At 44.0% G+C, this 25,006-nt stretch overlaps 1 protein-coding gene across 1 annotated transcript; it reads left to right on the top strand.

Annotated features, from left to right (window-relative positions):
* The first annotated feature begins 106 nt into the window (after nt 1-106).
* CHAF1B (chromatin assembly factor 1 subunit B) lies at nt 107-22,181 on the top strand. Its single transcript, XM_018555157.1, has 14 exons — nt 107-155; nt 2,193-2,325; nt 5,073-5,205; nt 7,439-7,556; nt 8,230-8,333; nt 10,109-10,205; nt 10,409-10,493; nt 11,637-11,730; nt 11,839-11,908; nt 13,608-13,696; nt 15,611-15,773; nt 17,325-17,765; nt 20,855-20,952; nt 21,837-22,181. The coding sequence occupies exons 2-14, from the start codon at nt 2,203-2,205 to the stop codon at nt 21,962-21,964; spliced, it is 1,743 nt and encodes a 580-aa protein (XP_018410659.1). The 5' UTR covers nt 107-155; nt 2,193-2,202; the 3' UTR covers nt 21,965-22,181.
* Nucleotides 22,182-25,006: the final 2,825 nt, after the last annotated feature.

The following is a 25,006-nucleotide window of genomic DNA, read 5'->3' as shown; positions in this document are numbered from 1 at the left end:
GCAGTTCTCCCGCCGCGCCGCCAGATGTCGCTGCAGCGGCGGCGAACCGGGGAAGAGCAGAGAGAGGGGCGCGGGCGGGAAAGTTTCTGCAGTCAAACAGTGCCTTGAGTGACACACGGCGGGAGGTGAGTGCCGGTACCGGGAGGGCTCACCCACACCCGCGATCAGCTTCACCAGCTCTGAAAGGCCCGGGGACAAGGGAGACCGAGGTGCAGTATCTACGGTGCGGGTGGGGACGTGACTATGAGAGTGGTTACAGGTTGTGCTGTATGTGGGGGAGTCATGATTCCCGTATTGAAAGTGGAGGCCATGACACTGTATCTGTATAGGGAGCCCTTTATTCTTCTCTGTGACCCTCCAGGCTTTAAAGATGTGTGCTGTCACAAGAGTATATTATTCCATCATTTGGGCACAGTGCCAATGTTTGAAGATTTGGCCCTGGAATTGCCCCAGATGGATACGGGGCATTCAGATCTGGAACATATATGGGCCTGTACACAGCTGTGTCCTACAGGAAGGATTTGTGTCCCATTTTACGCTCCGACTGCTGGACGCATAACTGGATGGACATGGCTATATGGACTGCTGCCTAGTGACCTCAGAGCCTTGGGGAGATTGATGCATATAGACCTTTTCCTGTCTATATGCATCAATGGGGCTCAACTGTTTTGCCCTAAAAGCATACGCTCGCTGCATGACCCCCAACACCCAGGCGGCACGCCGGTCATTGTAAACAATCGTAAGGTGCTGAGGCGGTCTCCTGATCATGTCCCAATCTGCGGTCACATGATCTGGACTCAGCCTCTTGATGTTTAGAGGGGATGCAGCAGCAAGTGGTAAAGCATTGTGTAGCCAGTGCCTGCACTTCTACTGGTGCCTCCACATACATCCCCCCACCCCCAAATGGGTCTGTGGTGCAGAATGACCTCGGCCTAAAGTCATTCAGAATGATTGAAACTGAGGTCATTCTGTGCCTCTGCGGCATAGTGAAAGGCTAATTCAAAGGGGGGTGATGTAAACATAAACAATGTGTAAGCAGTGGCGGGGGCCCAGAATGACGGTACAGAATTACAAGCTCAGTTCATTGGCACAAAAATGCATGAATGTCTAAGACTTGAGATGCAGGACAGACTACTTAATATGCGAGATTGTGCTGCCTGTAAGGTCCTTTTATAGCCGTGGTTCTTAACTGGTGAGTCGTGACCCGAAAGTGGGTTTAGTGGTTCGTTGTGTGCCTTCCATTGGGCTAGGCGAGGGGCTCCTCAACCTCCCCCTAGCACAGCACTGTCAGTTCTCGCACCGAGAAGCCTTTCAAAATATGATGTCCGGCACCAAGTGACATCGCATCCTGGCTCCCGGAACCTCGACAGGGCAAGCAATGCATGTATGGACGGAGCTCTGTCACCCCAGGCTGAGGATCCACTCTGGTCCTTGTAAGGTAGAAAGACTGCGGGGGGTCTTAATAATAATAAAAACAAAAATTTAAACGCACTATACCATGCAATTGCACCTACCGTGCGGGAGGTGCCTTGGATTGTCATTCATTTGCCAGCACCGGAACACTCGGTAATGCCTGAGGTTACACAGGTTGAGAACCACGGTGCTCTATAGGGCCATGTGTGCGAGGCCTAATATTCCTCCAGTCAGGCTCATCTCTTACTACTGTCCTTAAAGTGTATGTATAGCACAATATATCTATATATATCTATTAGGGCTGTGGAAATTAAAGATATTAATTTCTCGACTTTTTGATCGATTAAAATTATTTTGATCGCTAATGAAAACACTCACCTCTCCGCCGGCTTCCGGGAGTCCCGGTGACGTCACGGACATCGACATCACCGGACTCCTTCCCCAAGTGGCTCCGTCGGCTAACGAAGGAGGGAGGAGTCCGGTGACGGCTAACAAAGGGAAGGGGGAGGAGTCCGGTGACATCGATGTACGTGATGTCACCAGACTCCTCCCCCTTCATTAGCCGAATGAGCCACTTGGGCCGGTGAGTTTGCCCAAGAAAGTTTCTGCACGTTTTTTTCCCCATTTTAGGCCTCATGATATCCCCTTCCTTCCTGATTCAGTGATGCTTCTGGTAGGGAGGACTTTGTTTTCAAGACATTTAAAAAAAAAAAAGGTATTAACTTTCATATCTTTTTAAAATTGGTTATTTTTGTTTTTTTTTTTATTGTCAATGTCTTAGCATTCAGAATGAAGGTCAACACCTGTGAGATTTCCTGGCATAACCGCGAGCCCGTCTATAGTGTTGATTTCCAGCATGGGACAAGTAAAGTGAATAGAATGGCATCAGCGGGAGTGGACACTGCAGTGCGGGTACGTTACTCTTACACCGAGAGGATCTAAATGGAAAAAAATAGTAATCTCCCTACTAACTGGTGATTAACATGTGTGAGAGATTAGCTGTTCTAGGCACCCCCCCCAAAGCTGAAGTCATGGGCATAAAAACGTTAATTTAAATATATTCCTCAAAAGCCACTAAGGATGTAAATCTACTATGTGTGCACCAAATGCCTTTGCCAACCCAATTATAACCATGCAAAAGTAACTTCATCACTGTGTTGCAGAGAGCAGAGCTGTGGGAGGGACCCAGAAGGTCCACCCACTACAGGCTGCCTGCAGAAAACGAGGAGGGGCAAATATAAATCCAGTCATCATGTACAAGGAAACCGAACAGCTGTGACCAGTCTTTATTACAGGAAGGTCCTACACACTGGATTACTGCACACATCTACACGTCTCTTGCATTTAGACAATATTTGCTAATCTTGGAATTCAGCTTTGTAGCCGAACTGAATTCCTCAGTGCTCGCCACCCTTCCAGAAATGCTCCTGCAAGCTTCAACAATGACATCTTCTCTGGGTTTGGCATCTTTGGCCATCTTGATTTGCTGGCCTGAGATGACTTAAAGGAGAACTATGATGTGAGTGATTTACACTCTTCATAGTTAGAGCTGACGTGTGCCATTGAAACTGTCACACGTCGGCTCAATAGATCGGGAAGTGAGCGAACACATACAGTTGCTTGCTCACTTCTCGATCATCTCCTTGCAGAGAGCGGTGACTGTCAGTCACTGCTCTCCGCAGGGTTTCCCCCCCTCTCCGATCCTCCAGCACTGACTGGTGGAACGTACAGGGGAGCGGTCGGGCACAGCTGGCTCTGCCTTTAGTTAGGCAGAGCCAGCTGTCACTCACTCAGCTGGGTGGATCCAGACAGTATTATCGCGGGGTTCATCCCGGCTGCGGCGCTCTCAGTATATAGCGGTATAACCCGCTATATTCTGAGCTTTGGGTCACAGGAGGATGTTAGTATATGTCCTCCCGTGACCCTTAAGAGAACTATGGAATTAAAAGGTTACCCCCTAGTTCTCTTAACTCCTGCACGGAAGTTAAAATATAATTAAACTCCCCTTTTTTATTTTTGCATATATCTACTTCTAGCAAGCAGTAGATATATGCAAAAACATTTTTAAAAAGTTATTAAGGTTATTACTTACCTGTGTCTCTGCTGCTCGCTCCCGTACGAAGATCTAAAGATTCTCGAGCAGCATGAAGGGGCAAGCGCCTATGCTGTACAGATATTTGATGGGGAGAAGAGGAGAGACTCGCTGTAAGTCAATGCATGCAGCTGTAAGTATGCACGCCGGACAGACACCGTGTGACAGGAAGAAACGGGAGTCTGCGGCGGATCAGAGACCGGCACCAGTGCTGGAGGGACTGCTGAATACAAGTGGAAGGAATAAGATGATCGGATCAAGAGGCGTCATTTAAGGTAAGTCTTTAAAGCGGTGTGTGGGGGGATATTTGTGACTATTTGTCACTTCAACTCCTGGCACTGAGGTGTACACTGAGCTCTACATGTGAAACTCGGGACATTCTACATAAGTTTGCAAACAGTATGGCACAAACTTTTATTGCAGGAGATACATAGTTTGTCTCTTGTGCAATAAAAAAACACTTTTTTTCTAGTCAATTATTTTAAAAGCTTAATGTTGGGGGGTTTTATGTCATTTTCAGGCCTAAAATCTGGAATATAACATGGGTGCAAAAAATGAAAAAAGGGCCTCAGTCATGAAGGGGTTAAAGCTGAATTCCAGTATGCAGCAATCGATATTTTTATACTTGGCTCTTCAGTGTGCACAGGGAGGACGGGGCTGTCTGCAGATTATACTTTCTCGTCCAGATGAAATAAGATTCTGTTACATGTGTTTGCAGTTCGGTTCATACTGCGCAGACCCTACTGTGAAGTCTTATGTTTCATTGTGTACAGGTAGAGGACGGGCTATATATAACTATCTGTCATGTAGATAAAACCGTCTCTATGGAAGTTGTGTGCACAACAGAGGATGCAGCAGCTTTAATTGGCACTTACTATATCCAGGGGCCATGCCTTTGACAAACAGCGGGTCTTGCTGAATTTGCAAGGCACATAGGCAGGAATTATACCTACTTCAATACCCTTAAATGAAAATACAGAAGCTCACAGTGTAGGGGGGGGGAGGTGTGTGTGAAATGAAAGAGCAGCACAGTTTCCCCCAAGCACTAAAATAAGAATAAGCACATGAGATGGAAACAGGTGAGGCTAGAGTTCCTTTACTTTGAAAGGATTCTGCTGTAGATTGAGAAAAAAAAATCACTTGCAGTTCTTTTTTGTTTTTTTCTTGTTTTAATTGGTGTAAATTATACATCTGATCGTCATGGGATACATCATTGGCTGTGTATATAAATTATGAAATCCATGGACAATATGGGTAGTTGCAGTCCTGAGCACTTGTTTGGAGTCTTGAAAGGACACGGTCTCTGTGTAGTTAGTGCATTCTCCCTATTAGTGTCCTGAAAAGTTTTCAATCCTTGCCACATCAAAGAATATAGCGGTATGTAAATTGGCTTAAGATGACACTATCGCCTGTGTATGGCTGAGGTGGGAACATTGGATTGTTAGCTCCTTTGATAGTCCCCTGCTATTATGAGCGCATTTAAACACATTACCATATCATTAAGTAAAGAGTTGCAGGAGGATGCTTGCAAGATTAAGCCTGTTCTCTTTTTTTTTTCTCTTTCTAGATATGGAAGATTGAAAAGTCAGAAGATGGAAAAGCGCTTGTGGAGTTCTTGTCTAGCCTTGTGCGGCACACCAAAGCTGTCAACGTTGTCCGATTCTCGCCAAATGGTGAAGTCTTGGCCTCTGGTGGGGACGGTAAGAGTTTTATGAATTTCTGGTTACTAAATTTTAGAAAGTGCATTCAAGTACATTAACTATGAACAAAAATGTATCTTATTTGTGTGTCACTCGGCTGTAGATCCTCCAATCATCTCGGTATTGGTGCTGACACTGTCCTTCCTTCTGGAGGGGGGCTACTTTTGTTCCCCATGGTCTCTGTGTGTGTTGTAAAGTAGTCACCACTCCAAGCTCACTCCTGTGATGGACTACAATCTCAATACAAATTAGTAAACTAAACATGAGATTGTAGTTCATCACAGGAGTGAGCTTGGAGCAGTGACTACTTTACAATACACACAAGGACCACAGGGAACAAAAGTAGCCCCCCTATAGAAGGAAATACAGTGTCATCACCAATTCAGAGATGATTTGAGGATCTACAGCAAACTTTAAGCAGATTAAGAAATGCAATCCTTGGTGAAAAGAAGAGGGAATGAAATATCAACCAGATGTTGGCTCATTTTTAAAGCTCTTGTCCGTGGCAAAAAAAAAAACCCTTTGCCTTTGGGCTGCCCACTGCACTGCAAGGATTAAATGATCGTTTAGGTCTAGCGTATCGGGTAAAGCAGTTTTATTTACCTCATCCCTGTTCGCCCAGCAGTCACTGCCCTACTCCTCTTCCCTATGCTTCAGCTTGTCGACTGTCCCTTGGTGCTTTTTACAAATAATGCAGGATTTTAGGCCCTGCATTGTACTTGTTGATGTCACTGGGCAACTGACCGCTGGAGTGTAGAAGGAAAGAGGCTGCAGGTGCTGGTCTTGGAGCCTGCAGGACTGGTAATTAGGTGAGTAAAATTCCTTTTCCTAGGTACCCTAGACCTAAATGAGCATTTAACCCTTGCAGTGAGCAGGCAGTAGGGCTGCAACAACTAATCGATGAAATCAATAATGAGAATTGTTGGCAATGATACTCATCGATTAGTTGCTGCTGGTCCGTTGTCCTCCCTGCTGGTGCTGGCTGCAGCGGTCTGTGTCCCTTTTAATCCCCCCGTACCTCTGCTGCTGCCCCCCGTACCTTTGCTGCTGCGTCAACCAGTCTTCTGCTTCTCCTTCATTGTTCAATCAGACAGGTTGGTGGGAGGGGGAGACACCTGTATGAGAAAGTAAAACTGCAGTAAAGAAAGATCAGGCCCTTTCCCCTGATGGGCAGGGCTCTGCTGCTTTACAGTTGTATGAATTAACACTGATTAAAGAAACGGAGATGGGGGTAGAGGATCGATTTCATTTCTTACTGCAGTGTGGGACTGATGTGGTGCAAGTGAACAGCAACATGGTGGATCCCCAGGAAGCGAGAGGTAGCTACACCCACACTCTTGTTACATTACAGTTTAGCGTGATGTGTGCTCAAGGCAGGGCTCCATGTTAACTATTGTACTAGTAAAACTGCCCATTCTGGCTCTGCTATACAAAAAGCTGTTTGTACCCCCTGGCATATTTTTTCCAGACATCCTTGACCAGATTACAGAGCAACTAATTACCGTATTTTGGGCTCCATAAGGCGCACCGGACCATAGAAACAGGCAGTTTCTGTGACAAACTATTACAGAAGCTGCAGTTAGTGACCGCTGAGACAGGTGGCGCTGTGACTACAGTGCCACTTTTTCAGTGTTCACACAGAGCAGACGAAGAACTAACGTTTTTTCCAGACGTTCTTCGTCTGCTCTAGTAGCTCTATGGTGAGCTCCTATCCCGTGGTCACGGGCCCATAGGAGCAGGGCACCCGAAAACCACGGTTTGGGGCGGACTTGATCACTGCCGCTCGGTTTTAATACAAGTGATCTAAATAGATCACTTGTATTGTACGAGCAGCGGCTCCCACTGTACATTTAGCGCTGCTTTAGCAGCGCTAAATGTACAGAAAACTACTCGCCCGGCGCCCGAAACTGCATGTTCCCGGAGTCGGACAATAGGGATTCGCTCCATAAGACGCACACACGTTTTCCCTCTGACTTTTGGGGGGAGAAATCTGCGTCTTATGGAGCGTAAAATACGGTAGGTTGTGTGGTTTGGTTATATGTAACGTATGGGTGCATCCTACACTGTGTATTGTATGATTTGACCTTGAAGTTCTTGTTGCCCATAGCAAACCAGTTACATTGTACTGTTCTCCCAGAAAAGATGAGAGTTGGTTATGTGCAATAAGTGGTGGTCGTTCTTCACTTCTTGAATACATACTGGTCATATCCTAATTAATCTGTGTGCACTGTAGATGCTGTAATATTGTTATGGAAACTGAGTGAAAGCAAGGAAATGGAAGTGACCCCATTCAATGAAGAAGAGGACACTGAAATGAACAAGGAGAACTGGACTGTGTACAAACATTTGAGGTATCGGCTCCAATATTTTCAGTATCCATTGATCATTATACAGTTGCTTAATTATCTGTGGAGGAAAGTAGAAAATAGTGATGTTCGGTTTTGATCACATATACTTGGGGTCAGATGCAGACATGCAGATCAATCTGACTGACCATGTTGCTACTAATTCAGCAGTCTCTCTGCATCAACACTGTCTGCATTTCAGTCATGTATATCAGCCCATATTCTAGGTGCCAGGAAGTTATGGCATATTTTAGTGTTTGGGTTAAACCTGTCAACCGTTGACTTTTATTGATGACCTCATGGATCTATGGTGGACACTTTAACAAACATGCAGCCAGCAACCTGGCTGTCAGCCTCATTTGTATTCTGCACTCAATGTTTTGAATACCTCTCTTGACAAAAAAAAGGATGCTTAAGAGAAAGGAGAGGAAAGGGTGTAAATATGGCTTTCAGTACCTCCCAGATATTTTATCCTGCTGTGTACAGTTTTTAAGCTTCAGAATCAGACCTCCTGTACCATCTTTTGGGGGAGATTGGTACATTAGGACTATGGGACTGTAGAAATTAAACTAGGATAGAATTTTACCTGCCCTCTATCAAATGTAAATGATGTTCCCTTTATTTTACTTTGCTTTCCAAATGGATTGTTTGACTTTTAATCTGTCTTTACTATTCACAGGGGTCATCTGGAGGATGTGTATGACATCTCCTGGACACAAGACAGCAACTTCATGGTCTCTGCATCTGTGGACAACTCCGCCATCATCTGGGATGCTGTTAAAGGTGTGATAGCTACATATATCCATGGGTGTTCTCTATGTAATTCTAAGAACGCATTTTTTGCAACTGGTTACTCTGTGCTAGATCAGCGTATCCGAAATTGGATAATCTAGCGCTTGTAGCCATCAATCATACTAAAGCCCACTGAACTGGATACGCAATGGAGGTCTGAAGAAATCAGTCTCCCAAGATGCATTTGGTAGATCTTAAAATGTACTGACCAGACGTTTTGGGGATCTTTTACTTTTATGTTCACAATATTAGATAATGGGTGGGTTTGTGTTAGGGATGCAATGATACTAGAGTATCTGTGCCGATGCCGAGTATTTGGGCGAGTACTAGTACTCGCCCAAATGCTCTGATGCCTAGCCCGATACCCGAGTTTGCGGTATCAGGAAGTCGGGCAGCGAGTCATTACACGCTGCCCGGCTTCCTGATTGGCCAGGAAGCCAGCTCCATGCTCCCTCATCACTTGTGACGAGAGAGCACTTCCCAGCCAATCAGGAAGCCGGGCAGCGTGTAATGACTCACTGCCCGGTTTCCTGATTGGTCGGGAAGCTGGCCAATTAGGAAGCCAGACGCTGAGTAATGATGCGGCAGCTGGCTCTCTGATTGGTCACTGGATGATGAGGGATAATGGAGCCGGCTTTCCGGCCAATTAGGAAGCCGGTTGCCGCGTCATTACACGGCGCCCGTCTTCCTGATTGGCCAGAAAGCCGTCTCCATGCCTCTTGTCATCTAGTGACGAGTAGCATGCAGACGGCTTCTCTGCTAATTGGGAAGCCGAGTGGCAAGTCTTTACACGCCGCCTGGCTTCCTTAATGGGACTTCCGGTATTGGGTATCGGCGAGTACCCGAAAAAAATATTGGCACTCGATACTGAAAAACCGGTATCAATGCATCCCTAGTTTGTGTGCTTCGTTATTTTTAAATGTTAAGTTGACTTTAGTCTCTAGGCTATTCCTTTTGTGAGTCTGCCCTAAATCCATGCTGTGTACCAATAAATGTAAGATCATGCAGCGCAGACTCGCCATGGCTTAGGAAGGCCAGTCTGTGAAAGTGGTTAGAGTAAATGACTTGCATGTTTGCTTATAGGTGTGTATTGGATAACATATTCATTGTAGAGCCCTATACTGATGTATACTTTCTGCTTTCTTTTGTCATGCAGGCTGAAATATATAATTGCCTTTTTTTAGGTTTTATTACAGCTGTCAATTTTCCAGCCTTTCTGAATCTTTTTTCGAATATCTCTCCCACATTGCAAAAAGGTCACCAGATTACCTTCAAAAGGGATTTGGGTGGCCTGGAGCACTACAGCTATGTCTGTCCCGAGTTTCACTTTAACTGCTCAGGTTTTTCTTTTATCCAAATAGCAAATATACATTTAAAATACACATTTCTATACTATTTTACTAGATATTACCTCTGAGCTGTGTGCTCAGAGGTAATGTTAATTAACTTTCTGAAGGATGGAGGTGGAGAGGAGACCTAGGAGGTTGAATTGCTTAGTCAGGAGCTATGTGCATCATTTGACTGTGCAGTGTGGGAAATGTGTGTAAGATTGGCTGTATAAAATTACAATTCTTTTGGCAGGTTACACAGTAAAGCTATATGTATTTCAACTGTGTATTTAGCTGCTTGTAGTTTCCCTATAATTCCTTGTCCCTGTATGCTTTCCAAGGTTTTTAAGCCCATAGTTCTCTCTGTATGCTGCATATTGTTGTTGTCAAGGTTATCGCATATATAAATATAATTTTTTTTTCTTTTGATAATTGCAGGCCAGAAAATGTCTATATTTAATGAACACAAGAGCTACGTTCAGGGAGTGACCTGGGATCCCCTGGGCCAGTACATAGCGACACTGAGCTGTGACCGGTAAGATTTCACTGGCGTATATATAATATTTGAGCTATGAGGATTTCAGTTGTGTACATACCACCGTGGTGTCTTGATTTTTAAAAAAATGTTTTTTAAAGGGTGTTACTCTGATGCATCAAACATGCATCCTAATAGGACGATTTCATTTTAATTTATTCTGTCAGTATCGCATAACAGTTGCTTCTCCTTTTTGTGTGCAGTGTTTTGAGGGTGTACAGAACAGAGACAAAGCGAGTGGCCTTTAATGTCTGCAAAATGCCGTCTAACAACGCAACTGATGGAGAGGTTCGTAGACACGGTGTGCTGTAGCTCATTTCTACAAGATACTTGGTCATACTTGTGTATATTGGAGATATGTGCACATAATTGTTATATTGCTGCTTTAAATACGAAAAAAACTACTTGGAGAAGTCAATACTTACCAGCCTATCGTCACCATCTTGCAGATTTACACTCCCAAAGAATCTTCAGCATCCAACATTTATATGTGTGTTGGACACTCCTCACTGCACACTCTGGTTTAAAAAAAGTAAGCGGTGCACCACATAAACATGCAGAGTCCTAAGCACCAGGCACCACACCTTCCAGAAAATCCGTACTCCGCTCAAACAGCAGAATAAATGGGGTTTTAAAGGCGGTCCAAACAGAGTATTAAACTATAAATATAAAAAAATGCATCACTTTATTGGATGACGTGATTAAAATCACATCCACGTACATTAACATTAAACACATCTCCTCATGTGACGTGAATGAACCATCCTCTGCTGGTTTATGCGAGTCTCAATGTGTTTTGCTGAACAAAGCCTCCTCAGGAGAGAGATGTTCATGGCTAGCCATGCAACACGAGAGCACATGAAAAGGGCAGACGCCGCTGCCTTCTATGGTAGGGGGCACAACAGAGGCACTCATCTAGAGACATTGGTCACCGAGGGTTCTGCTCAAGTATCTTATATGGTGGTCACAGTGCTTCCTCCGATAGGGTGCATACCATACACATGAGCAGTGTTTTTAATTTTAGCTTGTGTGGTTCTGGTTTTAATCTTGCCATGCAATAAAGTGATGTATTTTATATAATTATAGTTTAATAATCTGGGCCAACTTTTAAACCCCATGGCACCTTTTAAGCCCCACACTCTAGTTTTTCCTGCCATCCGCTAAGTTACTAATGTGTCCCTCCACAAGTGTAATGATTTAGCTGCGGATGGGTGAAACCAGAGCACACAGCAGGGGACACGGGCATCGGGTACACCCAATATGAAAGATTCTTTATCTGGTGTAGCTCTGCAAGATTGGAATTAATGCGTTTCTATATTTAAACGGGGTATGAATTCTATGGTTTATAGTGTAAGTTTAGATCAAAAAACATTTTTGCCAGCAGGCTTGTCGTATATTTGATTATTTTTTCCCTCCCTCTTTTCATGACAGAATAAAAATTACCGAATGTTCCATGATGACAGCATGAAGTCCTTTTTCAGAAGGCTGACATTTACACCCGATGGCTCTCTCCTCCTCACTCCAGGTTTGGTTCCCATATGTAGTAAATTATTGATGTGCTTATACAAAGAGAACTGTTACATGTAGAAGTATTCCCAGATATCATCTCATGGCTTCCTCTCTTTTTTTGTAGCTGGCTGCGTTGAGGTTGGGGACTCCCTTGTTAACACAACATATGTCTTTTCCAGGAATAATCTGAAGAGGTGTGTATTCAGTACAGTGTCTGTCTTTAACCTTTTAAGTTGTATGGCCACCTCTAGAAGAATTGGACAATAGCAAGCAAAAAACTGCAGGCCAGCTCAGGAACCCTCCCAACCGTCCTACTACCAGCATGCCTCAGTTTTGTTTTTCCTAGTGTCCTAGGAGGATGGAAGTCTTCATCACCTCTGCTGAGTTGACTTTTCTTTTTTTTTTTAATAACCGTTTTTTTGCTCTGCATATGAGTGATGCAACCAGACCCTGCTGGACTGGATGTTACAGGTAGCTTGAAAGTGGTGATTGGGTTCCATGGAGGGCACTTTCCGGACTGTTCTGGTAAAATTTGCGCAGTGCTCTCCAGGTTCAGAGCTGCTGGTGTTCCCTTAGCCCTTGCCTTGTCTCTAAAAACTAGCTCGGGAAGTAGGCTGGTCAGGCAGAGCAATGGGAGCTACCTCTTTAATATAGGACGCTGTGCACCTTTATTCCCCATTCCCACGTTTTGCCACAAATTGGGTTAACTCTGTGCAACTGAGCGCTGATGGTGATGTGTTTGAGTTTGCGAGCTTTTCTCCCTGCTTCTCCTGCTTGCAAAGAGCCAGATGAAACTTTGATCCATTCCTGCTGCCCACCTACAGTGACTTGGTCACCTCCTGCTATCTGACCCTCACCTGCATGAGTTGTCCTTAGCTGTGGCTGCATCCTCTGCCTAGCAAATCCTTAGATTAGCCTTTGCACGAAGGTGCCAAGTGGGGGGCCATTAGTTCACATTTTGCGGGTGCTTAAACAGCTTGTTTCTAAGATGCTTGGGTGCAGGAGGGGCTATCCAAGGGCTGCAAACTGGAGTTCTGCTCCCTGCCCCCTCTTTGCTTTCTCACCGCACAGATTAGCCGATCTCCATTATGTCCCCTTGGGTCTTCTGAATCAAGGTGTCATTTCTCTAGTTCTTTTAGCAGAGTGGTTTCAGTGCTTTACTCCAACCGGTTCAGTCTCCAAATCCAAAAGGGGGCTTTCACCCCATCTTGGATCTTAAGGCTCTAAATGTCTTCATGCAAGTTCAGAAATCTTAATCTTAAGATATCTGTCATTGCCCCCTTTACCAAGAAGACTTTTTGGCCTTTGCAGACATTTTGAGATTTTTTTTTTCCCCTCTATGTCCCATCTTTACACTGCATCAGCAGTTCCAGTGCTTTGGTGTGGGGCCACTACACAGTACGGAGGGTTATCCTGGGCTGGCCTACAGTTTTTGGAAGTGTCCAGTTCTCTTGTAGGTAGCAGTATAACGGCAGGGGTGGAAAAATGAGTATGGAATTCAGAAGCCAGTCTGTCCAATCCAGGATATCTAGTGGGATTGTTTAGGAGCCAGCTCCATTGACTGCAACTAGAGAAAACCTCATGTTAGGTGTGTTGACTACCTTGCTCCGGGGATTTGTCCAGTCCTGGTATAACCCAAGGATAATTTTTTTATGGAGAGTACAACATTTTATTTTTTTGTAGGACCATAAAGTTGTAAATGGCCAGAAAAGATGTGTACTTTAACAAAGTTTTTTTATTTTAATCTAACGCATTTTTAAGTGGGGTAGTGTTTGAATTTTTATGTTTTTGGAGCAGTATTCGCCTGCATTTATGGATATGTTTTGGCTTATATTGTGATGCACTGATTGTGTTTTTTGTTTTCTGTGTAAAAATTGTTTGCTTTCATTCCAGACCTATAGCTCACCTGCCCTGTCGAGAAAAAGTGACGCTTGCTGTTCGATGCTGCCCTGTGTTCTATGAACTGAGGCCGGAAGTGAAAGGTGCGTTAAAGGAAACCATCCCCCAAAAAAACTACACATAACAAATTTTATAGGGCTGGTAATGATTACAATTTTCATGTTCAATTAATAAAAAAAAAATTTTTAATCGATTTTTAATTTCGATTATAACGCACATACAGATCCAACTACATTGGCCTATACACATACAGCACAGCAATGAAGTAATAAAATGAACTAGGATCACACTAATCCAGCACGTTATTAATCTCCGGTGCCCCACTCAATATGGCCGCCGCTTGAGTGGGGCAACGTGCTGGATTAGTGTGATCCTAGTTCATTTTATTACTTCATTGCTGTGCTGTATGTGTATAGGCCAATGCCTTGGCTGGCGCTCGTGCAGAAAGTTTCTTGGGCAAACTCACCGGCCCAGGTGGCTCAGTCGGCTAACAAAGGGGGGAGGATCAGGTGACGTCACAGACTCCTCCCCTTCCCTTTGTTAGCCGTCACGGACATTGACGTCACCAGACTCCTCCCCCCCTTCCCTTCGTTAGCCGACGGAGCCACTTGGGGAAGGGTGGAGGAGTCCGGTGACGTCTATTTCCGTGACGTCAACGGATCGCCGACAGGACTCCCGGAAGCCGGTGTGAGTGTTTTCATTAGCGATCAAAATAATTTTTATCGATCAAAAAGTTTAACGAATCGAGAAATTTATCTTTAATTTCCACAGCCCTAAAATTTTAGTTTTGCATAGTGTGGGGACGGGTAAGAACTCCAGTCATATGATTTATTAGTGCTGTTTGTGTCCTCATTGATGAGACTTGAATTCAATTGCTGACTCAGAGATAAGAGGACAGTTGTCACTATTCGATTACTGCCCATTGTCTCGAGCAGGAATTAAAGGGAAATTTCCCCAACAGGAACAATTAAAAAAAAAATAAATCCTTGCATACTTTATGTATGCTAGGAGGCTGTAAGCATTTAAACGCATGCCAAGAGTCAAAGGGGATGTTGCACCTCGCATATTAAAGCGTCTGAAAGAATAACTGTTCTTGTCCATTCCTTCTTTCCTTTTCCCCATAAAACACTGGGAAAACTAATCAATCTGCCTGACTGCTGTGGGAATTGGCAAAACCTCTTGAAGTGGAATTTTGAAGCAGATCTGCATTATTTTGCATGCTTCTATTCAGCTTGCCCAATGTAAGCATGCATATGCCACATCTGATCAGCTAATGGTGATCCTGGTAAGCACAGTAGTAGCCACAGTGCTAGCTGCGATCTTCTGGGTCCTGTACTGTGCTACACGGCTTTCCCTCTGCTCTGAAAACACAGGAGGTTGCTTGCTCAGCACAGCAGCCATTTAAAGAATGGCTAGTATTTTTTTTCCAATAAATACAAGGTATTCTCGGGCTGGACGAGGGCCAGTGATCCCACAGTCTGCCCCTCTTGCGATCTGATTGAAATCCGAAGTGGGTTGCATTGCTTGTGACTATTAAATTGGGCACGGTAACACTTTTCTGCAGGGGGTAGTCGCCAGCACTCTAAGCATGTATTGCAAAGGTTTATTGCCACATTGGTCAAATTGCCATTTGTAGATAACAATTAGATATTGCCAACCCGTTGCTGTTCCCTTAACCACTTGAGTACCAGCCTGTATATACTTCTTCATTTCCATGCTATTTTTCAGTTTCTAATGCTATGATAGTGCAAAACAGAGCTTTTTGGTGATTTTTTTTAATTACCACTGTTTTTATTTGTACTATTAAAGGTTAAAAAAGTCAAACGGTTAGCTGTCATGTCTAGGAAAAAGCTATCCTTATACTACTAGGATAAACTGTGCCCAGTGTGAATTTCCAAAAAGCTTGCCTCCAGAATCCAAGTGGTGTCCCACTTAGGTTGTATTTGTGTAAATGAGACCTTCCCGTTACAAGCGGTCATATTTCTCTCTCCCCTCAGGTGAGAATGGCGAAGCGCCTCCTCCTGGCCTGGTCTCTCAGCCTTATCGGATGATCTTTGCAGTGGCCTCTGAAGATGCTGTGCTTTTCTACGACACACAGCAGACCTACCCCTTCGGTTATGTTTCCAATGTGCATTACCACACACTGAGCGACTTATCTTGGTGAGTCTCCATTACTCAAAACAAAATATGTGCTGTTTCAGGGTATGCGTTGGCATGTCGCCTGGCTGGTGAGAAAGTAAGGATTTTGTTTGAGATGGTTATGGATGAATTAACTTTAACATTCACAGTACACACCAGTCGGAAATGATGCCTTGCATAAAGGGAGGCAGAGTTTGACTGTTTTTACTGTAGAGCCTTAACCCATCCAGTCTTTGGAATATTATGATCTTAAAATATCCATTTGAAATTCCATTTGGATTAAAGTGAGAACCTGTGTCAATGGCCTCAGTTTAAAGGGTTACTAAATTCTCTGCATTAAGGTAAACACCCCAGTCCCTAGCTGTGTCCCCACACTTTCCTGCCGTTAGTAGTAGTCTCCTCTGCCGGGACTAGGAAGGTGCACGGCTTTCCCTGAACTTCCTGGTTCTGGGGAGGGTACTGAGGGCAGGCGAGCCGAAGGCACCTTCTGGCCTCAGTCAAAGTGGGAGCGGGGGGCATGACTTGCCGCAAGCTTGTGTGTGTTTATGGACATACACAGCTAACTGTGTTAACGGGCACGCATGGGTGTCTCCTCAGCAGCTGCCTTGCTGATAGAGACACCCGCATGCAGGGAGGGGGACTAGCAGTTTGGGGACTACTAGAGAACGAGGAAACAAAAAGCATTTCACTTAAGTCTGGTCCTGTTAATAAAAAGAAAATGAAGGTTTAATGCCACGTTTAACATAAGTATGAGATGCTTAAGATCATTCCGAATTCATTGACAGGCGCAGTTGAACACCTCTTGACCTGCTTTAAGCAGACTTTGTTTCCATAGACTAATATGGCAATGAGAAAACCGGCTTGAGCCAAACAAAAGCCTGTCAACATAGACGCTTACATGTGGTTAACATTAGTTGAAACTTGCTCAATTGCAGAGCTAGAAGTGTAGTGAAGATTCATTCAGCAAAGTCTGAACTGAAAACATTTTGGGTATGTAGTAAAGCTGTATTTGTTCAAATAGACCATGTCTATTTAAAGTCCATTTCCACCTTTTGTAAGTGATTGGCATTTATTGTGCTAATGTAGAGGTGCAGTGATGACTTGCAGTGCAGGCTTTTTTTTTTTTCTTTCTTTTCAGGCCTGAACCATAAAAATGCAGTTTTCTCCACAGGAAAATCAGTCTGACACTAGGGTGTCAGACTGTAATCCAGCTATAGTCAAGATTGTCACCAGCACACCAAAAGGATTTGAAGCAAAAGTCCTTTAATGACAAATTGCCATTCAGTACCAGCACTTTCGGGGTCTCAACAGTACCCCTTCATTGCAGTACACACGTAATAGCATTAAAAGGTCACTGATTGCCTTCATGTGTTTCCTGGGATAGCTGTTTAAGTGCATCTCCCACCAAATTTATGTTTGTTTTTTGGATCTTTTGTTGGAAAGTTTAGAAACTTCTGTCAGGATTCAAAATTCCTGGGGTGGATTCCCCTCTGTCTTGCACCAGTTGACTACTGTCCTCGAACAATCGCCTCCAAAACAATCTTCTAATTTTCCCTTTCTCATTCCTCTCAGGTCCAGCGATGGGACCTTCCTAGCTATCGCCTCCACCGATGGGTACTGCTCATTTGTCACTTTTGAGGAAGGCGAGATTGGAGTGCCACTTAAAGAGAAACCTGCTTTAATTCTAAAGACTCCTTCCGCAGCGGAAAAAAAGATTAGGAGGTCTCACGGTAGAAGGGTCTCTTCTCCGATTCTCCGAGCAGGGGAGCTGACCCCATCTGCAAGGCTGTTTGAGCAGTCCAGTCCATGCACCCCGGTCCACAGCAAGCCCACAGCAGCCTCCACAAGCAGTATTCTGTCAACTCCGGTGGGCATAACCAGTATCCCGGCTACACCTACCTCTGCGGACAAGAACAGTGGACAAAAAAGCAAAGCTGGACATCCAAGGAGGATTACACTTAACACTCTGGAAGCTTGGAGCAAGCCCATCAAGCCTAGCACACCCAGCCCACGGTTAGTTCATGCTGTCTTTTAGTCTAGTGGGGCTTTAGTTGGTCAGTGGAACCTAATCACTAATTACAAAGTTAGAACAAAATTATCAGTAGTGGTACAAATGCCTTTCAATGAAAAACATTGTGAGGTCATTCTTATGAATATGTAGAAGTTGCATAGAGTGGACTGTATGATGATCGCATACGATTACACGCAGTGTGTTGGCGTTCATAATGCAGCGGCTGTCACCCGATCATTAACTTGAATGGGTGACGGTTGCCACTTGTAAACGGCAGATTTAGGGATTCCTGTACTATACTGTAGCCTGTACTGCTCCTTCTCTGGAAGCTGCCAGAGGGAACATCTTCACCTCTGTCATGCAGCCCTGTGCCTGATCTCCTTCACCATCTTTGAAGCAAACAAAAATTACTGCACCCACTATTGCCCACTATTAAAGGGAAAGGTTAGAATTTACTGTGGTCTGTGCCATTCTGTCCAAGGAGAAATCTCTCCAGTGTGGTTATAAACACATGTGACCGAAATGTCAACTCTATTTATATAGAGGGACATCGACTTTGTAAAGAGGGAGGAGGCCTGTTACTGGATTTTTCTTTTTGTTTCTACTTTCCAAGCAAGCCAGTTTGTAGTTCATGATCATTTAAAAATTACTTTTCAATTGTAACCCCTTCATGATGGCTAGTTTTCAGTTTCTGTTTGTAAATGACTGACACACACTTTTTACATTTTTGCTCTGTGATTCATCCACAGCAGTAATATACTTTCTTACTAAATGTACACACACATATTATAGATTGTTTTTTATAGGACAGATAGGTACACATGTTGATATAAATATATAGCCCTAACGCCTCACTTAGTTTGAATAAAATATAAAAAAAACTGGAACAAAACACTTTTTTCACAAGTTTTGATTATTTTTTTTTAGAAATGTTTTATAATTATAGTATAAAAATATATATTTATATGTAATTTTGTTTTACGCTTTATTTTAATTTTTTTACTTTTTGTAAAAAAAAAGACTTTTTTTTTTTTGTCAGTTTATCAAGCAGTCACTATGACTGCTTGATAAATTAACTTTAATTTTTGGCTATCAGGCTGCTCCAAACTTAGGAACAGCTAATGATAACCTTAGTGACTGATCCTGACAGCATGTCCGATTCAGATCTCACTAAGGCCCCGTTCACACCTTTCCGTTTTGTCGGGCGTTCAACGCTCTATGAACGCTCTACAAAACGTACAACCATGAAAATCCCATTGTTTTCTATGGGTATGGTTCACACCTTTCCGTATTTCCGCCCGTCTGAACGCCCGACAAAACGGCTGACGCCCAAACAAGTACATGTACTTCTTTGGGCCGTTTTGGAGGGCGTTTTCCATTGGGATACAGCCAAGTAGCCTTCGGAATCGCGCGACGGTCGCGCGGTTTTTAACGCGAATCGCGGTAAAAAAAACCGCTTGACGGTCGCGCGACAGACGTGCATGCGTAATACGCCTAGGTGTGAACCCAGCCTAAAGGTCTTTGATTGTGCCTAGACCCTCAGAAGTGATACATTTCAGGCACAGAGATACATTGTAATATCCCTGTGCTTGAAATGTATCATAAACATCAGGCTATTGAGCTGTCAAAAGGAATAGCAGAGAGGTGACTCACCCTGCTCTCTTCAGCTGTCAAATATCAGATCGTTATTTAGCGCTCCCGTATTTGCATGTAACGGCTTAATTCTTTCATTAATGAATGTCTCAATACTGAGGCATTCATTATTGACTGGTAACCGCTGAGTCTCAGCGGTTACCGGCATTACAGAGCCTTAAACTCATCACGTGCAGTGTACGTGGCCAGTCATATAGGCACTTTGTGGCGGGACATAGTGTACGTCTCCTGTCACGAAGGGGTTAATCTGCAGCTAGTTTTGATTTTCTAAAGCCGACGCAAAAACAATTTCTCTTCCCTGCGCTCATGGTAACAGTACTTTTGTGGATCGCTCCAGAATTTTCTTCATTCTAATACAGGGCTGGATAAATTTCGGGAACCAGGTAGCCAATGCTTAAAAATTACAGCTGTTGCCCAATTATTTTCTATTTAGCTGGCTCCTGAAGAAAAAAAATCCTGCGGGCTCTTGAACACCATACTAATTGGTCCACCCCGTTCTAATGTCATTGGTTTGCTGTTTTTCCTGTATCTCTGCACCGAGCCTGAGTTTAAATATCAGGCATCCACAGCAATGTGCTTAGGTTCAAGCTTGCTGCATATCTAGTAGAACATTAAAGTAGATTTAAATCCATTCACAAAATCCCATGTAATTTTAGAGTATTATTCATTTGGAGATTATTAAAAGAAATTGGTGATCCTCCCATGAAGGCCATTTTGTCAGGCACTGTTTCCATCCAGTCCTTGGTTGCTAGGACCACTGGGCGTTCCTAACAACCAGTGACAAGTGTGACCATTATGTCATCCTCGTGGCCTGTTAAGAAATAAAATAATAAACATGTTTTGGGGGGGGAGGGGGGGTGGCTTGTCATGTGTGTGTGGCTGCCACTTAGTGTTTGAAGGTCCTGCCCAGCAGCCACTAACTCACAGTACCATGCAATGCACTACTTTGTTCAACCGCACAGCAATGCATGGTATCAGTCAATTGCTTTGTGACCAGGAGGTGCATTTGGGGTGCCATTGAAATGAATCGTGCTGCACTGCAATGCTTACTCGTTATGTTGCGCAGTACCGTGCGTTAATCAGTTTGGCCCTTCACAGCCGCCCCAGTTTTTCATGTGGCCCCTCGAGAAAGTTAATTGCCCGCCCCTAAATTAGGGTGTAGTAGGACTGGTCATGTGATTTATAATAAGACCCCCCCCAGCTTTTTTTTTCCAGTAAGCATGCTGGCATGGCCTGTCTAAGTATAAAGAGACCAGGTAAGAGTCTAGTTTTGTTGTATATTGCCCTTTTTGTCAGCAAAATCAGACTTGCACTTTACATACATGATTTTTCTTTTGTATAGGGTTATATGGACAAATAGGAGTATAACCTCATCTGGTTTATAGTTTGCAGTGAATTATGCCTTTTGACCTTTCTGTTTCTATCTGCCACTATACAGGAGAATCGCCCTAATCCCTGTGAAGACAAATTCACCTAATACACAGCTGATCGTTCCAGTGTCCCCAGGACCCAGTAGAATGGAGTGCAGTAGCACCGGTAAGTGACAAAACCTTTCTGAATCCCACATATGCAAGTCATTGACCCCGCAAAATCACCTTTTTCCAGCCCTCTGGAAAAATGCATTAGCTGTCTGTGTCTATGTTTGTGTTTTATATTATCCCTTTCTATTGTATGGGTGCCTTGGGAATCCCTTGTTTGTTTTTCTTGAGAGTAAAATTATCCAGTCCCCTCTTGATCAGACTTTTCACAATGCAAGGTAGAATGTTATTACTTTGAAGAGACACTATCACTATTGGGGGTCACGCTTCTGCAGGGAACCTATGGGCTTGTTTATTATTATACAGGATTTATATAGCGCCAACAGTTTGCACAGCGCTTTACGATATAGGGAAGACATTACAATCACAATACAAATCAAGACAGGATGGTAAGGAGGGTTGTTCACACCGAATGCGGTGTGTTCCAGAGCGGTAGCTGCTGGAACACACTGCAATCCCTCACAAAACGTCCCTCTGCGTTCTGGGGCGTGGCGGTGCATTGAATTCAATGACACCCCTTGACCCCTTGACCTTTTCCCACTCGTGTGTGGGGAGGGCAGGACGTCTTAAGACGCACGTGATGACCAGAAGGTGAGGGGGTAGAGAAGCGCTAGCAACCTGGTGTGCCCTCTAATTAAACCCCTTCCAGCACTTCGGAGAGCGCTTATTCCCTGGACTTTTTCTAACTTTTACACGTCTTAAGACGCCCTCCCACTCCTATAAGGCTCCCGTCCGGCCGTTCAGGAACGGCCATGCACGGGAAGTGGTTAATGAGCTATAATTTATTTTTTTTACTGCAGTTCTGCTAGAAATATCATGAAAGTGCATCAAGTCAAACAACAAATATACTTTTTGTGTCTAACAAACCTCTCTGTTCTTCAGACAATTCACCAGTTCAGGACCTGTTCTGCAGACCTCCAGAATCCAAGCGTCTGAAAACAGAGGTTCCCCCAGTTATTATAGATGAGGAAATGCCGAGCTGTAGCAAGGATTGCGATGAAATGTCGTAAAAGAAAGAAAGAGAATCTTGCTGGACCATGTTGAATGTGTTAAATGTGTACAGAACACAACGGCTGGTCACCCTACTGTGCAGCTCGCAATGGACCGGACACGAGTTGTAACAGCACCTCTTAGTGTGCCACATGTATAAATGTTGAGAACTGGCTCAACTGCACTTCTGAGGATTTTCTGCCTTTTCAAAGTCTAATGTTCTAATTTTTCTATTTAAAATGTAACTCCAGATTTTGATACACGTATCCAGTGTGATCGATCAATCCAGATATTCATTTTACTGGTAATGTATATAGATGAGCCTCTTCAACAGAATTTGTACATGGTCTGTAAGTTAATGCCTAATCTACCAGGTTTTTCAATATCACATGTGTACTCTGTTATGGTCTGAGTCTGATCATGGGACTGGGTGTTCTGTCCACTGCGGTGTTATTTACCATGTTCTGAACCTGAGCTGGAAAGATCATTAATGGAAGCCGCCATGTGGCCAGGTGATTGCTTTGAGATGCAGGAGACCTTAGAGCCCATTTGATCCTTCAGTTTAAATCAGAAATGCATTCCGGGTACATGAAAACAAATGGTGTTTTATTGTCTTAGTTTTGCCTTCTTTTTAAGGCCCCTTTCACACAGGTGCCTGTGAGTCCTGATCAGAGCAGTATGGGGCAGATGTCACCACTTTAATGAACTGAACTTTACTGGACCCATATTAGGTCTACGGGGAATTGGATGTAAGTGGACCTGTGTCAGTTTACATCAGATTACCCCTAATCCGTCATAAACAGGTGCTCCAAAACAGAACTCTGCTGCGTTTTGTTTTCTGGACCTGGAAGAGTTGGGAGGTAATCAGATGTTTAGATCTAGCTGCTCATACACTAACATCAGAATTGCCTGAAAAGCTGACAGTTGGATCTGATCATGCTGCTTGTCTGAAAGGGGCCTAAAGCAGCACGCCCCACTACTGAGTCAGACCTATAGCTCTACAAACAGCGATGCTCACAATCCTTGCTGATTGGAGAGGTCTGGCTTGGAGTCAGCAGGGGGTGTGTCAGACCTCTGCAAAGAGATCACTGCTCCCCCTACAGAGAGCAAGGGTCCTTCTCTGCAGCAACCCGAATGAACTGTAAGACTTTGCACACATTTTTTCTTTCATGCATTTTGTGAGTTTTAACTAATATTCAACTGGGCTTTATTTTGTAGTATGTTGGCATCCCATTCAAATGAACATTAACACATTGCAGCAGTGCAGGCCGATGTAAAGAGGCTGTAAATCAGTTCCCAGGAAATAGTTGAACAGTTTGCACTCATGGTGGGAGGTTGGGTTGTTAAGTGATTTTTAAATCCTTCATCATCATCATCTCAAATGAAACTTGTACTGAGGATGTATGGAGGCTGCCATTGCAGACCTTGCCTTCCGAAAACCCCAGCTCCCTGGCTGGCATGCTGATTTAATGGTATCTGTACTTTGACTTTACTCTGAACTTCCTCATCTGCATCCTAGTTCTTGGTTTGTGCCTTAAAAGTATCAATGGTGGAGTAAAAGTGAGCTGTAAATGATATCCCGTCAGCACTAATTGTGATAGTCAAAGTTTTCCTCAGCAAACCTGTATCACCCCACAGACCATCTAACACAGGGGTAGCCAAACTGGGGCCCTCCAGCTGCGGGGAAACTACAAATATTATCATGCATCTTCCTCAGTAGGCCATGCCTGTCGTTGTCAGAGACTTGCAATGCCTAATGGGACTTGTAGTTTAATCACAGCTGGAGATCCGCAGTTTGGCTACCCCTGGTCAGTCTAACAGGACCAACAGAAAGGACAGTAGGGGTGTATTTCCTGGAGCATGTGCTATGCAACTTCCTCTTTGCTTCTTACATCATCTGTCACATTCAAAACTCTGAGGCCAGTTTGAATCTGGGGGTTATGGTAAACATCTTGGGCTTGCTTTGTTTTAATGCATTTTTTTTTGTCTGTGCGAGAGCCACTTGGTGTGTTCCAGGACCACCAGATTACAGATAGAAGGAAGTGGGGTGGGCAGCAGTGACTGGATAAAACAATTGTCTATTGAGCAGCCATGTTGTGCTCCCTGTATGCATCTCAAGGACTGACGGACTGAGGTGCACCTTTGACTTCCACTGTGAGTGATACGTGCCCTTATCTCAGACCAGTCCTACAGAGGAGGCAAACAAGGTGCTACAGATACCTGTTCAGTTCTGTTGGTATCTATGGCAGCATCTCCTTTAACAACTAGTTCCTCTCTGCACAATTGAACGTGGTTTAGACTTTAAAGAACTCTTATTCTGTAGAAAGTAATGAGCTGTAGATTTTACCTGAACAGTTCTTTTTAATGACTAAACTTTTCAACTAGTTCAGCTATTTCCTAGAACAAAATCTCCAAATGGCCAGTAAACAGGCTTTCCTTTACCTGACATTCATCCCAATTTCTTTACTATTTGTGGAATGTTTTCTCTCCAAATAGTCACGACGGCCCATTCATATGAACCTAATGAAGATTGTGATCTGGACTTTCAGTGCAGTCTGCCCTTCAGCCTTAGATAACATGAATGGTGAACGTCATGGCTTTGTTCCTCAGTGGCTTGCCTTGGTGGATCTGCTATGCACGCATCAAAAGTTGCCTGTGCCATCTTTCGATCACTGGGGTGCTGCAACGTCCCACAGCTTTACCAAATACGCAGCAGCATGCCTAGGAGACCCTCTCCTGCCATAAATCGGGGACCAATGCAGGAGCTGGACCTCCCTCTGATGTTATTTACAGATGCAAATTTTGTAACCATCCTTTCAGCTGTTTGAAAGCTGTAAAGCACTGTAGCAGGGGTTGGCAAACTCTGGCCCTCCAGCTGTGGTGACGCTACAAATCCCATCCTGCATCTGCCTCTGGGATTCATTTCTGTGGCTGTCAGGGTCTTGCAAAGACTAATGGGGTTTGTAGTTGCACCGCAGCTGGAGGGCCGGAGTTTGCCTACCCCTGCTATATAGCATGTATATATTATATATCATACATACACATATTACACATTTCTTCTA

The sequence above is a fragment of the Nanorana parkeri genome, unplaced genomic scaffold (genome assembly GCF_000935625.1).
Source record: "Nanorana parkeri isolate BGI_ZX_2015 unplaced genomic scaffold, ASM93562v1 scaffold186, whole genome shotgun sequence".
In the NCBI taxonomy this organism is placed as follows: domain Eukaryota; kingdom Metazoa; phylum Chordata; class Amphibia; order Anura; family Dicroglossidae; genus Nanorana; species Nanorana parkeri.
The sequence above is the reverse complement of the archived record's forward strand: the minus strand, read 5'-3'. Positions and strand labels throughout refer to the sequence as shown.

Coding starts and splice junctions, on each gene's coding strand:
- CHAF1B (XM_018555157.1), top strand. CDS start 2,203: ATGAAGGTCAACACCTGTGAGATTTCCTGGCATAACCGCGAGCCCGTC. Junction 11,909..13,607: donor TCCAGGAATAATCTGAAGAG/GTGTGTATTCAG, acceptor CTTTCATTCCAG/ACCTATAGCTCACCTGCCCT. Junction 17,766..20,854: donor CCTAGCACACCCAGCCCACG/GTTAGTTCATGC, acceptor GCCACTATACAG/GAGAATCGCCCTAATCCCTG.